This window comes from Vidua chalybeata, chromosome 5 (genome assembly GCF_026979565.1).
Source record: "Vidua chalybeata isolate OUT-0048 chromosome 5, bVidCha1 merged haplotype, whole genome shotgun sequence".
NCBI classification, from domain to species: domain Eukaryota; kingdom Metazoa; phylum Chordata; class Aves; order Passeriformes; family Viduidae; genus Vidua; species Vidua chalybeata.
Window position 1 is genome coordinate 30199242 of NC_071534.1, and position 13951 is coordinate 30213192.

The 13951-nt window shown below is 43.9% G+C and overlaps 1 protein-coding gene and 1 long non-coding RNA gene across 7 annotated transcripts; one reads left to right on the forward strand and one right to left on the reverse strand.

The window, feature by feature from the left end:
- The first annotated feature begins 59 nt into the window (after positions 1 to 59).
- Positions 60 to 13949, forward strand: LOC128787735 (poly(U)-specific endoribonuclease-like). Of its 6 annotated transcripts, none has more exons than XM_053942112.1 (8): positions 60 to 1003; positions 1102 to 1131; positions 8891 to 8990; positions 10513 to 10624; positions 12234 to 12355; positions 12439 to 12551; positions 12963 to 13116; positions 13544 to 13949. In XM_053942112.1, exons 2-8 carry the CDS (start codon positions 1103 to 1105, stop codon positions 13799 to 13801), a joined length of 888 nt encoding a protein of 295 aa, XP_053798087.1. In that variant the 5' UTR covers positions 60 to 1003; position 1102; the 3' UTR covers positions 13802 to 13949. The 6 variants fall into 6 exon arrangements, with proteins under 6 accessions (XP_053798087.1, XP_053798089.1, XP_053798091.1 ...); XM_053942116.1 differs by lacking the exons at positions 60 to 1003; positions 1102 to 1131 and adding exons at positions 3644 to 3722; positions 7531 to 7678; XM_053942114.1 differs by lacking the exons at positions 60 to 1003; positions 1102 to 1131 and adding an exon at positions 3629 to 3722.
- Positions 8533 to 10475, reverse strand: LOC128787736 (uncharacterized). Its single transcript, XR_008430822.1, has 3 exons — positions 9954 to 10475; positions 9145 to 9345; positions 8533 to 8748 (listed from the first exon to the last, which is right to left on the reverse strand). It is a non-coding gene; the product is annotated as an uncharacterized LOC128787736 (long non-coding RNA).
- Positions 13950 to 13951: the final 2 nt, after the last annotated feature.

Here is a 13951-nt window from a genome sequence, read left to right on the forward strand (position 1 = left end):
CTGCGCACGCCCCGTCTCATGACGTCACGCCCCCCCCATGCTCTCTACGGCCACTCCGCGCTGTGTGAGGGCGGCGCGCCCGGAGCGCCCTCCTGCGCTTTGTTAACAGCCTGAATAGTCATAGACTGCTGCAGGTTTTAGGGATTTGCGAGATCATCCACTCCCACCCCTCCTGCCACGGGCAGGGACACCTTCCACTACCCCAGATTGCTCAGAGCCCCATCTGGCCTTGGACACTGCCAGGGATCCAGGGCAGCCACAGCTGCTCTGGACAAACTGTGCCAGGCCCCATCACCCTCACAGGGAACAATTTTTCGTTATATCCAATCTAAACTTGTTCTCTGTCAGTGTGAAGCCATTCCCCCTTGGCCTGTCACTCCAGGCCCTTGTCAAGAGTCTCTCCTGTGGGTTCCCTTCAGGCACTGCAAGGCCACAATGAGATCATCCCAAAGCCTTGCCTTCTCCAGGCTGACCAATCCCACTTCTCTCAGTCTTAAAGATTAATTAACTGCAATGTTTATCCAAAAAGCACCTGAACTGAGGTGTGCAATAAGATACGGTTTCAGCCAGGCTCCCTTAAATTTTGGTGTGAAAATCAGCAACTAATATCCACATGTGTCTTTGTGCTTGTGCTAAACATGAAACACTTCAATATCTTTAATTAATGTCTTCACATATTATGTCTTCACAATATGCCTTCAATGATTCCTAGACAGTTTCTCACAAAACCAAGAAAGGTGTATGCTTGGCAGTCCTAAAAATAACATAATAAAAAAAAGTCCTCCTTTATCCCCTATGCCCACACAGAGGTGCTGAGCCCCTGTGTGCCCAAGCAAATATTTTCTTTCATCGTCATGGTTTGCTGAGTGTGCATCTGGCTCATCTGGCTGTGAGAACACATAAGTCCATCATGATTTACTTATTAAACCTGGGAATTAGCACTGGGAAGTGAAAGAATATTAACAGACTAACCTAATGCTAAGAAAGTTGTGCCTCAGTCCAGGTATGCACATTTAGCTGCAGGGATGGAGTTATTTATTCCTGTTTTTTCTATGACAATAACATGCCTGGCTCTGTAATCCTCATGGTTTTCTCTTTCAGGATGAAAGCTGCTGCACCAGAAACTCCCCAGTAAGTGCAGTGATTGTAACACCACTGGCTACAGAGAAGGACTCCAGGACTGAGATGCTGAGGCTTAGGAAAAGGGAGATAACTGAGACAGACACAGGGATCCTGGAGTTTGGTGGGAAAAAAATTTGGCAGGAAAGGCTCCAACTTGAATATTAATATTTAAGGAAGGGTGGAGACCTCAGTGTACCCATGCTCTGCTTTCACTGTGCTCTGACCTGGCTGGCTTCCAGCCCAGGCTGTGTCTCCACTGCTTTTCAGTGTGGGTCAGCTTGTGGGGACTTGGCAGCAATAGCCAAAGCTCCCTTGGGAATGTCCAGCATCCTCAGCGTCTCATAAAGTTTCCTCTTTCCATGACCCAAAGACCTGCTCTGCCTTTTCCTGGGAAAGGACTGAGTGTGCTGTAGATCTGCAGGGTGTTTGTTCCAGCTGGCAGCTTTTACTGTCTTGCCCAAACGTGCCCGTTGTGCTGGTGTGAGCCCTGCCTGCTTTGGTCTGGAAGCCTGTAAAACTCAGTGTTTTCACTCACACCTCTCTAGATTGACCAAAGAGGTTTAAATAATTCTTTCTCCCCTCAGGGAAGTGTAAGCACCAGACTAGAGGTGACAAACCAACACTTTATTTGTTGGCCACCTTGACTGGAAAAGCAAAATATTTAGGCCAGAAATGCACAGAGATGTCTATATGCTTCAGAAACATGTTTTATTTCCAGGGTCTGCTTGATCCTTTACATTGTCAAAGGTCAGCATCTGATGCTTGAGGTGGTGGTTTTGTCAGACAGAATTTCTTCTAGAAGTTCTTTGCCCCACTCCTTTGGAAATGCTGGCTATGTGTGCGTGAGAACAGCACCAAACACTCCCCCCATTCCCTTGAGACAGAAAAAGAGGAACAGAGCACAGAGGCAGCCTGGCCTCAACTCTTGCACAAAAACCACGTCCGCTGCCCTGTGCAATGGGTTTGACAAAGCACTGGCTGGGTTCTGCTGCAGAGGAAGCCAATATCTATAATAACACCCATGTAGCTACCAAGGCTGCTCTCTGCATATTCTCTTTTTCTTTGTTAGACCCAGGAATGACCCAGATTCTGTGCTGATCTAATTTGCCTTTGATCAGTGTTCAGTTTCTGTTAGCAAACACACTCTTTCACTCTCCTCAGGATCTCTGCATTTTTCTTATAACAGTGTCTAAATCAAAAGACAGATTTAAAAGACATACAAGTACACAGTTGGTTGTGAAATTTCTGGTGATGCTACTGAGCTGTAATTTTATTAAAGATTAACTTAAATTCATTGACACCAGTGATGATGCTGCTTGTAAGTGAAAATTCCCTGGGCTCCCATCTGGGCTCTTTCTGCTAATGTGAGTAAAGAAGTTGCAATTTTTTTTATAGACAGAATATGCCCACTGGCTTTTGTATTTTAAATGAAAGCACAGAAGAAGTTTCTGCATTCAGCTGATTAACTGGGGCAGTTGATAAATCCAGGGCACTGGATTTTTGTTATTTAGCTTGTTTACTCTGAACTGCAATAAATACTAACCAGAGATTGTAAAGAAAATTTCTGTTAAAATTAAGGATATTCAGTTTTGAGATAGCTTAATTTCTCCTACCAGTGTCAGAAGGAAGCTTCACTTTTAAGTGTTTTAAGTGGGCTGCATATCTTGTTCCCTGTGTAATTTTGTGTGTCTTCATCACCAGGGGCTTTATTTAGCCCTAAACTGGTTCTTTGAAGGGGTTCATGGACGAGAGGTGCAGAACCCTTGTAAGACTGGTAGCTAGAATCAAGCCATTCTGGCTTCTCTACATACATATATCTAGTTTAGACCTAAAGCTATGTTTTTCAGAAATTAATTATGATGAAGAAGAAGATGTCACAAGTACCAACCAAACAATAATAAGTTTTAAACCATCTGAAGGTTGATTTAGCCACATAATGAATGCAAGTTTCCCAGGACAGGCACCAGCAACTGCTTCCACTTGCTTCCAGTGGCACATGGAAAGTTCTGCCTTTCTAAAACATTTCCAGCTTATAACACCTCCTAATATTCACAAGATCACACTTAGCAGTTTCAGCTGTAAATAGAGATGCATTTGTTGGTTTTTTTTCCTTCGCCACCTTTGATTTTTTTAATCTCAGATTAATTATCACCTTCTGTTCTATTGTCAAATAATAACTGGATACAGAATAAACAGGACTAGAATGTCCTATCTATTTCAAGGCTTTCAGACTTGCAGTGCTTCTTTCTGGGCTAAAAGTTCATCCAGAGACATAAAATCCATTTGGCAAATAATCCATGATGCAAGATAAAGTGAGGCAGGAGCCTGCTACAGGTGCCTCTGACTTCCTGGTGTGAGTGTTCCTGCAGTGAGAGCGCTGTGAGTTGTGGCGCTGTCCTCAGATTCTTGTGGGAATTGGCACCTCCTGCCTCTCCTGTGCCTTCCTGCCAGGCTGAGTGACAGTCCACAGCGGGCAGGAGGAGCGTAAGGGGAGCACAGCTCGTGCCTTGGACTACGGGAGGATTGCTAAGCTTCTGGCTGCCTTCTCCCTGCTCAGAGTATTTCCCAAGAGAAAAACTTCTTCCTGGCATGGCAAGTGGGTAAGAGATAATCATACTAATTCTCCTCTAACAGGCAGGTTAGTGGGGAGATGAGATATATTTTTCTGTAAAGAGGGTGAATATTACATGACATGCAGCACAGCAAAAACCCTCTTCCTCTTTCTGTTCTGTTTTACTGACTCACTGCAGTGTAAAACATCAGTGAGGCTACTGAACCACTAGCTTAAAATAAAGGTGATGCTAAAATGAGATTGTGCTTTAATATAACTGTAACTCAGAATCAGTTCTTCAAACATCAGCTGCCTGCCCAGGACCTTGACAGATTGTTCCACTTTCATGTTTGACCCTTGACATTGCCTTTTCCTTTCCACATACAAAACCTGCCTTACGTATCTTTTGGTATTTCAAATACCAGCTTTAAATGAAAAAAAAAATCACTGGACTCAAATAGAAGACATAGAAGACATAGACACTGGCATAAGATGAAAATCTAGAAAATTGTTTCTATCTTCGGTTAGCTATAAAAGCTGTTGCATGTATTTCACAACATTTGAACCAAGTTTTTTAAATTATTGGAAACTTCTTGTAAATGGCTGCTCATCAGTGTCCCAAATCCTTTTCTTCTCTATGTAAAAGTTAAAGGCTGTATAACATTGCATGTCGTTGAAAGGATCTCTGAAAGTAAATTTACTTTGGAGAAGGTGTTCAATCAGACCTTATTTGCAGGGCTTCATGTGACCCATTTGCAATACCTGTTCTTCTTGCTCTAACACTGTTGACTTGCTCACATTATTTGCCACTGACCTTTGATTCTTTTCATGTCTTGAATAATTTCTGATTTATAGCAATAAATTTGATTGTAGCATTGTTTTGGGTAGAATGAAGAATAAAATGGAGATGTTAGATTTTTGGGTCTAAACACACTGCTGGTGCATCAGTTGCTATTGCAAAGAGCCTCCCCCAGGTTTTCTCAGCTCTTAAAAATTCAGACTGAGTGTTGTTACTGGGGTGGTGCTTTGCTCACGTAAGCACATCCAAGCAAAGCTCCAACTGGACAAAATCCAATTGGCCAGACTTCTCACACGGAAATAATTCTATGTGAAAGCATAAATCTAACAACTCAGAGCTTTCACCATAGGGAAGGGATTGAGAATTGATGATAGAAATCTCTGTTTTGAGTCACCCATGCCATTGTGTTGAAAACCAGGGAGAAAATACACAATACTATTTTCCAGGACAACCTTACCTACATGCTGGCGTGTCATGGATTTCCATGAAGGTGTTGGGCATCTTCTCATTGAAGTTGTCTCACCCTGTATGTGTAAGCTAAGTTTATGGCCCTTTTTAAAGAGATACTATCCAGAAAGAGTTTTTACAAGATGACTGTATAAGTTGCTAGACAAGTTTTTTGCATTGGCAAGGGTATATTATTTTTTAGTCTTCAGCTGCAGCATAAACAGGTGCTCTCTCTGTTTGGAAATTAAAGGGACAACAAAAAGGAGAGGAGAAGTCCATGATGATATTATGGTAGCACCTAGCAGAGATAAAGGACAGTAAAGGCTTTTACTTCATAACATTTAGTGATTTCAATTTTGGGACAAGCTTCCTGAATGGAGAAATACATTTAGTAGAAGTATATTTATTGAACAAAAATGAGGATTGAAATCTGTAGGTACTCTTACTGTAACCCTCTCTTGAGTAGACACCTTGAGCTCATGTGATATTTCATAATATTTCTAAAGGAGGAAATGTCAAACAGAGCCCTACAGTGCTTTATAAACACAGGACAAATCTGCTAAGAGCAGACTGAGAGCAAGTAGGTATTAAAGAGATGAGAGATCTCTCCTAGATAGGTGACTGTTACCAAAATATACACATACTAAAAGATATGTATATAAAATACTGTATATGTGGAACAAAATATTATAATAAAACCCGAGTGACACCCTCCCTAATGTTCCACATACCTTGGATGTTCAGCAGGCAGTAGACTCCTCTTCACCAGAAGTAGTTTCTTCCAAAGTAAAAACTCTATTAAACATAATATGATGGTTCTCAAACAGACAGGATAAGCTGATATAGAGGAGCAGACAGCAGGAGCAGCACAATAGTGATCCAATAAAATTAGGGCAGTCCAGGGTAAAGGCTTGAAGTTTGAAAAACATCTCCAGTACTGTTCTGTGAGCCCACCAGTCTTGTCCTTTGGCCTTCAGCTGAGCTGCTGAAGTGAGTAGTTTTCTGTTTGGTGTTGATTTGTAAGCTCTTTTGAGAAGGGCTTGCTCTTTGTTAGACTCCAGAAAGAATATGGAAGCACGGCTGGAAATAAATAAAACTGCTGCTGTTGGTGGCTTCTGGGGCAGCTCCTAGGGACATTGAGCAAGGGCCTCGTTTGGGCTGCCCAGCCAGTGTTGACAATGCCCCACAAGCCCCACTTACTGTACAAGCAGAGCCTGGGGTTTGGGCAGGGGCTGAATTAAGCTCCTCTGTTACAGCCTCCTTCTTCTCCACTGTGAGATCCATGCAAGTACCTGTTCCAAGCACAAATCTTCCTTCACATTTCTGTTTAACCCTGGCAAGAAACATATCCTTTGTCTCACATACACTAGAATTTCTAATAATTTTTTCAGGTATTGACACCTGTTCAAGCCCAGTTAAAAATTCAAATGATCTTTTAGATTTCCCATCCACAGCTATCCCAAAGTACCAGAGAACCTGAGGGAAAATGGACCATCAGTGCCTCCAGCGTCGCTCAGGAATGCAGCAACTCAGATCCACAGCTGCAAACGGGCTTGAGGTGTGGCAACTGCTGTAGTTATGGTTATCTGCCCTACCCTTGAGCCTTTTGCCCCAATCTTTGTTTGCTCTTCCTGCTAGAGAGCATGGAATTTGCCACTGGCAGGAGGATGCAGCGAGTTATCTCTATCCTGGGCAGAGCAGGAGAAGATGTAACACTAATCAGAGGTTCAGAGCTGGGCTTGAACGTGCCTTGGTTCAGTCTGGGAAAACCAGTTGTTAAAATCATGGCAGGTTGCCCCAAGAGCTTTTTGAAAGAAATACCAATTGTTGACAGATTTCTGTACTTTTCTTCTTTTCTGCAAAACATCTTTTTTGGAGGAGAATTCAAAATTATCAAGCGCTTCTTCTCTGGGCTTTGATGCATATGCTGGTTTGTAACTGATTGATTCCACTGTCAGTTAATTAAAGATTAATCCACCTCTCTTTTTCTCCACTTTGTTGTCCTGATCCCCTCTTAGTGTGGACATAATGTACTTGAAACTGGAGCTACCTCTGGGTGCTTCATCACAATAACAACCTGTCATGGTTTGACACTGGCCAAATACCAGGCACCCACAAGAATCATTTCCTCACCCTCTCCTACCACATCTGGGCAGAGGAGAGAAAAAAAATGAACAAAGGGTTTATGAGTTAAGGACCAGGAGAAAACACTCCAAGGCCAAAACAGGCTCAACTTAGAAGTACAAAGTGAATTTATTACTAGCAGAGTCAGAGGAAGATAATGAGAAGCAAAATAAGCCATTAAAACACATTTTTTTCCCCAAGCCCCTCCCTTCTTCCCACCAACAGTGCAGGGAGACAGGGCATGGGGGTTTTTGGTTAGTTCATCACCCAAGATCTTCTTCCGCTGCTCAGGAAGAGGAGTCCTTCCTCTGTGAGACTGTGGGGTTCCTTCCCACGGAAGGCAGTTCTCGATGAACTTCTCCAGTGTGGGTCCACGAGCAGCAGTCCTCCCAAAACTGCTTCAGCATGAGTCTCTCTTCCTACGGGGCGCAGTCCTCCAAGGACAGGCTGCTCCAGCCTGGAAGCAAGGGCCCTCTCTCTCCATCAGGTCTTCCACTGGATCACAGCTTTCTCCAGGCATCCACCTGCTCCAGTGTGGGCACCTCCCCCACGGGCTGTGGCTGAATCTCTGCATCCCCTATGGATCCCCATGGGCTGTGAGTGGATCTCTGCATCCCCCATGGATCTCCACAGCTGTGAGTGGATCTCTGCATCCCCCGTTGATCCCCAAGTAGTTATGGGGGCTCCATGGGCTGTGGGTGGATCTCTGCGTCCCCTGTGGATCCCCATGGGCTGCAGGGGCACAGCTGCTTCACCATGGTCTCACCATGGCCTGCAGAGGAACCTTGGCTCCGGTGCCTGGAGCACCTCCTCCCCGCCTTCTCCACTGACCTTGGTGTCACCATGTTGTTTCCCTCACATAGTCTCACTTCCTCCTCTTCTCTGGCTGGGAATAGAGCTGTGCCCAATTTGTGTTGATTTTCTTCTTAAATCTGTTATCATAGAGGCCTCATCACCATCACCTCTAACCGGCCCAGCCTTGGCCAGCAGCATGTCCATCTTCAGAGCCACCAGGGACTGGCTCTGCTGGACACAGCAGAAGCTCCCAGCAGCTTCTCACAGAAGCCACCTCTGTGTCTCCACCAGCTACCAAAAACCAGGCTATACAAAACCAACACATAACCCTACCTAAATTTTGTTGATAGACAAATGGACAGACTTCTGAAAACTGTACACTATTATGCAGGACAAGACTCCATTGAAAATTAGGGAAAGAGAAGCTTGGATAGGTATGTGCATGGGAGATCAGTGCATGAGGGATTTTTATTGTATGCAGACACAGCGTTTAGAGCCTTACTTACCCTTTGTCACCACTACCATTATGCTGGCATAATATCTCTATGCATAATCACATGGCAAAGGAAAACATTCTGTGTGGAATCTTGCTTGAGGGAAGAGTTTATAAGACTGCTGTGAGAAAAACATCATAAGGGGAATTTTTTGCTTCCTGTTCTGCTGGCCGAGTTGCTGCATGCTGGGAACAATCTCCTGCTTGCCTCTGGTTTGTGCACAGAATCCTCGGGAATGAAACACCATCTTCCTTTTTATTTCATTGCATGAAAAACCACAGGAACACTTATCAACATGAACTTTGTTGTCTGACAATCTAAGGGAAGACTCAGGTTTCCTTCCAGTTTACCTGCATTCATTAAAAAGGGATGTGGACCATAAGTATTGTGGTTTTTACAGCAGCACTGACAGGAAGCTGTGGGGAGAAAGAGAAAGTTAATGCCAGGCTGATATCCAGAATATGGAGTGGCATTAGAAGACTCTAGAAGTGACTTGCAGAAATAACAGTATGTGCCTTTTTTTGTGCCTTACATGTATTCCTCTGTATTTCTTGGCAGGAAGGCCTTAAATCGTGAACTTTCTAAGCTTTTCAATGAGATGTGGGATGCAGATGTTCACCGCCTTAGGCCTGGGAAAGACTACACAATTGACGTGCAGGTAACCAATTGCTAAGTCAGGATTAAGGGCAGTGTGGTGCTGCAGGAAAAGATGCCTTTTGCTTAAAAAGTTGCCTGTGCTTTGCCATGTCCAGTGGGGAAAACATCCCTTAGGAGAGGGAATGGTACGGAAAACACAAATGGTTCACACTTACCTGGACTTTGGTTACAAGTGGAGTCTCTCAGGTGTCTGTCTTGGGTCCTGTAATATTTCATCTCTCTGTCTGTGAGCTGGAGGAGGAACTAGCCTGCAATTCTTCCAGTTTTGCAGATGACAGCAAACTCTAGTGATGAAATCGGTATGCTCAGGTGCAGGGCTTCTCTTCCACTGGACATAGGCAGGCTGGAGGAATATGCTAAGAACATAATGAAATTCAGCAAAGGAACAGGATGCCCAGAGAAGCTGTGAAATCTCCATCTTTGGAGGTTTTCAAGACCCCAAAAGAAGACACCCTGAGAAATAGTCTGAATTCAGTGTTAACCACACTTTGAGCAGCACTAGAGATGTTCTGCTCCATCCTGTATGTTTCAGTGTATGAATGACAGCTTGTGCATGTGGTCTGGGTGACTTGCAGCAAGGGAGAAAGGGAGATAGGTCCCAAATCATTCTTAGGGAATAAGGGAGGAATTTCAGAAATTCCTGGGTTTCTCTGTGAGAGCAGGGAGTAGCAGAGAGGGGTGGGTGAAGATTTCAGGACTGTTACTTCCAGACCCAGGGAAATGTGAGGGAGGAGTGAGAGATTTCATAAGCAGCCATTTCACTCCTTGCTAGCTCAGTGCATTGCAAACATGACCATGTGTTTTGGCCACAAATTGCAACAGGCCGGAATATTCGCAATCCAGTTTTGTACTCACACAAGAACCCACTTTATTTTGATGTTAGTCAAACACTTTATTCCAGTGTTGCTTCTTATTATAATAGATAATTTCCTGTTGCTGATAAACTCAAAATAGTGGTACCTACCTCATGCCAAAATGTGTGTGGGGAAAACTTCTCCCATATGGTTTCTCCATTTGTCAGAACAAGGCTCTAGGTACCTCTTGCCTGTGTTAACAAGCTGCTACTCATCTTCTATCTTCTTTCCTTGAGAATGCCCTTTATGAAATATAAATTTGAAAATTTTCAGGAAAGCCTCCTTAAAACTGCACAATCAGAAGGTACCCAAATCTCTTGTTTATTTATTTGTGGTGGGAGGGAGCCCTTGCTCTACTTACTTCTGTTTACCATTTGTGATTTATATAGTATAATGACGCAGCTGGTTACTGAGCAGAACTGAACTATCACATGGGCCATTACAATCATCTCTGAGTAAACAGAAATTTCACGCTCTTACAGATGTCAGAGATTGTCTTTTTTCTTTATGCTGGCAGTTCTGTAATATTGTCTCTCGCTTCACAGGAAGACAATTCCTAGCAAAGAATCCTGATAGCATTATGGGGTTTGGTTTGGCTATCACAAAGGCAGGCACTGTCTCCTCAAAGGACATCTTTCTCATTACATTGTTTTCCTCTGTTTTTCCTAGGGAAAAGCGGGTCCAGCACAGCAAGGTGACAGTGCTGTCCAGGATAACGCAGCCAGACATCTGTTTCACAATGTAAGCGAAGAACGCCTGAGAAGCATAAAAACTTTTGCAAGTGAGACCTGTTCTTTTGTTAATGGTGGATGTGATATAAAAAATCTGTGCTGTTTTTGAGATGTTTGCCTAAAATATAACATTATATATATTTTGGATGGTGGTGAGGATCATCAGACTGCAGGTCGTTTGAAGGGAGTTTTTGTAACAGTTCCTTGGAGATTACCTGAGCCTCAGGAGGAACATCCTTTTGTGCCCCAGGCAAAATCTGAATTATCTGGCTCTTCCTACAAAGTAAAAGGGATGAGACACTTACCAGCTCGAGAAGTGGCCCAAGGGAATCTCACAGGGTTCAACAAGAGCAAGTCTTGGTGCTGCACCTGGGTCAGAACAGGCCCTGGGATCAATCCAGGCTGGGGATGAGCAGAGGGAGCAGCCCTGGCAGAAGGACTTGGGGGTGCTGTGGGTGAGAGCAGGCCCTGCCCCAAGCCAGAACCCCCCTGTGCTGGGCTGCACCCAGAGCCCCAAGCCAGCAGAGCAGGGAGGATTCTGCCCCTCTGCCCCGCTCTGCTGAGACCCCCCTGCAGGGCTGCATCCAGCCCTGGGCCCAGCACAGGAAGGACAGGGAGCTGCTGGAGCCAGGCCAGAGCAGGGACACCAAGGGGATCAGAGGGATGGAGCAGCTCTGCTGGGAGGAAAGGAAGGCTGAGGGAATTGGGATTGGTCAGCCTGGAGAGGAGAAGGCTTTGGGGTGACCTCATTGTGGCCTTGCAGTGCCTGAAGGGAGCCCACAGGAAAGAGGGAGAGAGACTCTTGACAAGGGCCTGGAGTGACAGGACAAGGAGGAATGGCTTCACACTGACAGAGAGGAGGTTTAGATTAGAATTTAGAAATAAATTCTTTCCTATGAGGGCAGTTGAGATATAATGGTGAACAGTTTGTCCAGAGCACTGCCCCACCCCTGGCAGTATCCAAGACCAGGCTGGATGGGGCTCTGAGCACCTAGGATAGTGGAAGGTGTCCCTGCTCATGGCATGGAGTTTGAACTGGATGATCTTTAATGTCTCTTCCAACCCAAACAATTCTATGATTTTATGCATTGAAAAAGACACCAAATTCATCTTTGCTCCTTTACTCACAACTTCCAAGCCCTTTCAGATAGTGCCAGACCCACAGCTAGGTCTTGCATTTCTGTTGAGGGCTATGCTTCAGCCATGTTTATGAATGTATGTTTCCTTCCCTAATTTTTCTCAAGCTCAAGACATCTGATATAGGTTTATGATCTGTTATTCCTCTACTGAAATCATGCCCACAAAACCTTGTGCCAGCATAGCTCAAGGTCCTAAGCCTGTGCCTATAATTGTGGTGGGCAGATGTGATTTGTTTTGGTAGAAGGTCATTATTACTTCAGCACTTGAATCCATAAGGAAGCTCAGTAGCTGTTTATCTTTTAAAAGGTCTATAAAAAGTACAGCAGTGATCTGGCCTTGAGTCACCTTGAGGCCTACACTTAACAGTATACCTGAGAGTAGAATCTGACATATAAAGGAATGGCTTTCTCTAAGGGGTGTTAAGGCATATTCTATGGTGACTTTTTATGATGGCACTCTAAGGTCTGGATCAGGCATATGAGCAGACTGAAAATTCTGAAAGTTTCACATTTTCTGCAGCTTTTATTTTGTTATTGGACAACTATGAGACATCAACTGGTGTAGCAGAAGTAGTGACTCCAGAAGAAATAGCTGAAAACAACTGTTTCATTGATGCTATCTTAGCAACAGAAGTTATGAGAGTGAGTAACACAGATCTTTTTTTGTTGCTGAAAACTGATTAAAAAAGTAAACTGTATATCTATCTTGGTTTCCTACCCTTCAGCTAGCTCATGACTATCTGCTGAAAAAAAAACTAGCAAAGCCAAACCTTGCTGATTTCAAACATCAGCTTTATGACATCTGGTTCCAGCTCTATGCCAGGAAAGGAGGAGACAGGTATGTTTGATGGGTGTGGGCACTGATAATCTCTGTGCTATTCTGATTTACTCGAGTAAGCCCAAGTGCTATCTTCTACACACAGAACTGGAAGACAGCTTCAGAATGGCTTCAGAATTACAGACAGCAGGTTTAGATTGGATATGAGGAAGAAATTCTTACCTGTGAGGGTGGTGAGGCCCTGGCACAGGTTGCCCAGAGCAGCTGTGGCTGCCCCATCCCTGGCAGCATCCAAGGCCAGGCTGGATGGGGCTCGGAGCAACCTGGGTTAGTGGAAGGTGTCCCTGCCCATGGCAGGGGGCTGGAATGAGATGGGCTTTAACATACCTTCCAAACCAAACCATTCTACAGCTCTGTGAAACATACAAAAGACCTGTATATTCTTTTTTCTATTTTTCTTCTTCATTACAGACCTGATTCTTGTGGTTTTGAACACGTTTTTGTTGGAGAAACAAGGCACAGTAAAGAGATCTTAGGTTTGCACAACTGGGTGCAATTTTACCTTCAGGAAAAACACAATCAGATTGATTACAAGGGATACGTGGCTCGGAAGAACAAAACCAGGGTAAGAAAAAGCCTTTGAGGGCCTTTGCAAGTAAGACAAATGGATCCAGAGATAAAAGTTGTAATGAAACAAGTGTAATAATGCAATCATAGGCTCAGTGTTTTGAACAGCAATAAGTATATACAGTACATAACTGTATATAAGAAGAATGAATAATAACATGTCTTCCAGCTTCGTTTTTTGCAAAAAACTGTTTTAAAAAGTAATGCTGGTGTTTACAGAATTGCAACACTGCTGAGGCTTAGCTGGGATAAATAGTCATGTATGCTCCAGAGGTCAGGGAAAAGATTTTGCTCCAACTATAGTATGGAGGCATACCAAGGATGACTAAATCGTACAAAGCTCTCAAAAATCTGGATTCAGAAATTCTACCTGTCCAGTCACAGCTGTGTTGGAGATTATTCTGTTGTTTCATTTATGCTTTCAGCCTGATAAAGATGACCAAGTTTTGAGCATCCAGTTCAGCTGGAAGGGCTCAGTGAAGCCAGTCGGAAGCACCTTTATTTGTGTCAGCCCGGAGTTTGAATTTGCCCTTTACACAGTCATTTTCCTGCTATCTGAAGAAAGAGTCACATGTGAAACAGTGAAGATAGATGAGTACGAGCTACAGGTGGTTGTCTGGCGCCATGGGCACCACATTGGAATAGCATATCCAGTACTGCTCAGCACCACTAGTGAAGATTAGTGAAGTGAGCAGGAAACTTCTTTTTTTAAATTGAGGGAAAAGAGGAGTGGTGAAGAGAGGAGGAATGGATGGGGGGTGGACAGGACCAGACAGCAAAGTTAATATGTTGTATTATACAACTCATTTCAAATAAAAATTGATGACTGTCTC

Bases quoted from the DNA above. Each gene is read 5' to 3' on its own strand.
- LOC128787735 (XM_053942112.1), top strand. From the start codon at position 1,103: ATGAAAGCTGCTGCACCAGAAACTCCCCA. The intron at 10,625-12,233 runs GTGAGACCTGTT...CATTTTCTGCAG, and splicing joins AAGCATAAAAACTTTTGCAA to CTTTTATTTTGTTATTGGAC. The intron at 12,356-12,438 runs GTGAGTAACACA...CCTACCCTTCAG, and splicing joins TAGCAACAGAAGTTATGAGA to CTAGCTCATGACTATCTGCT.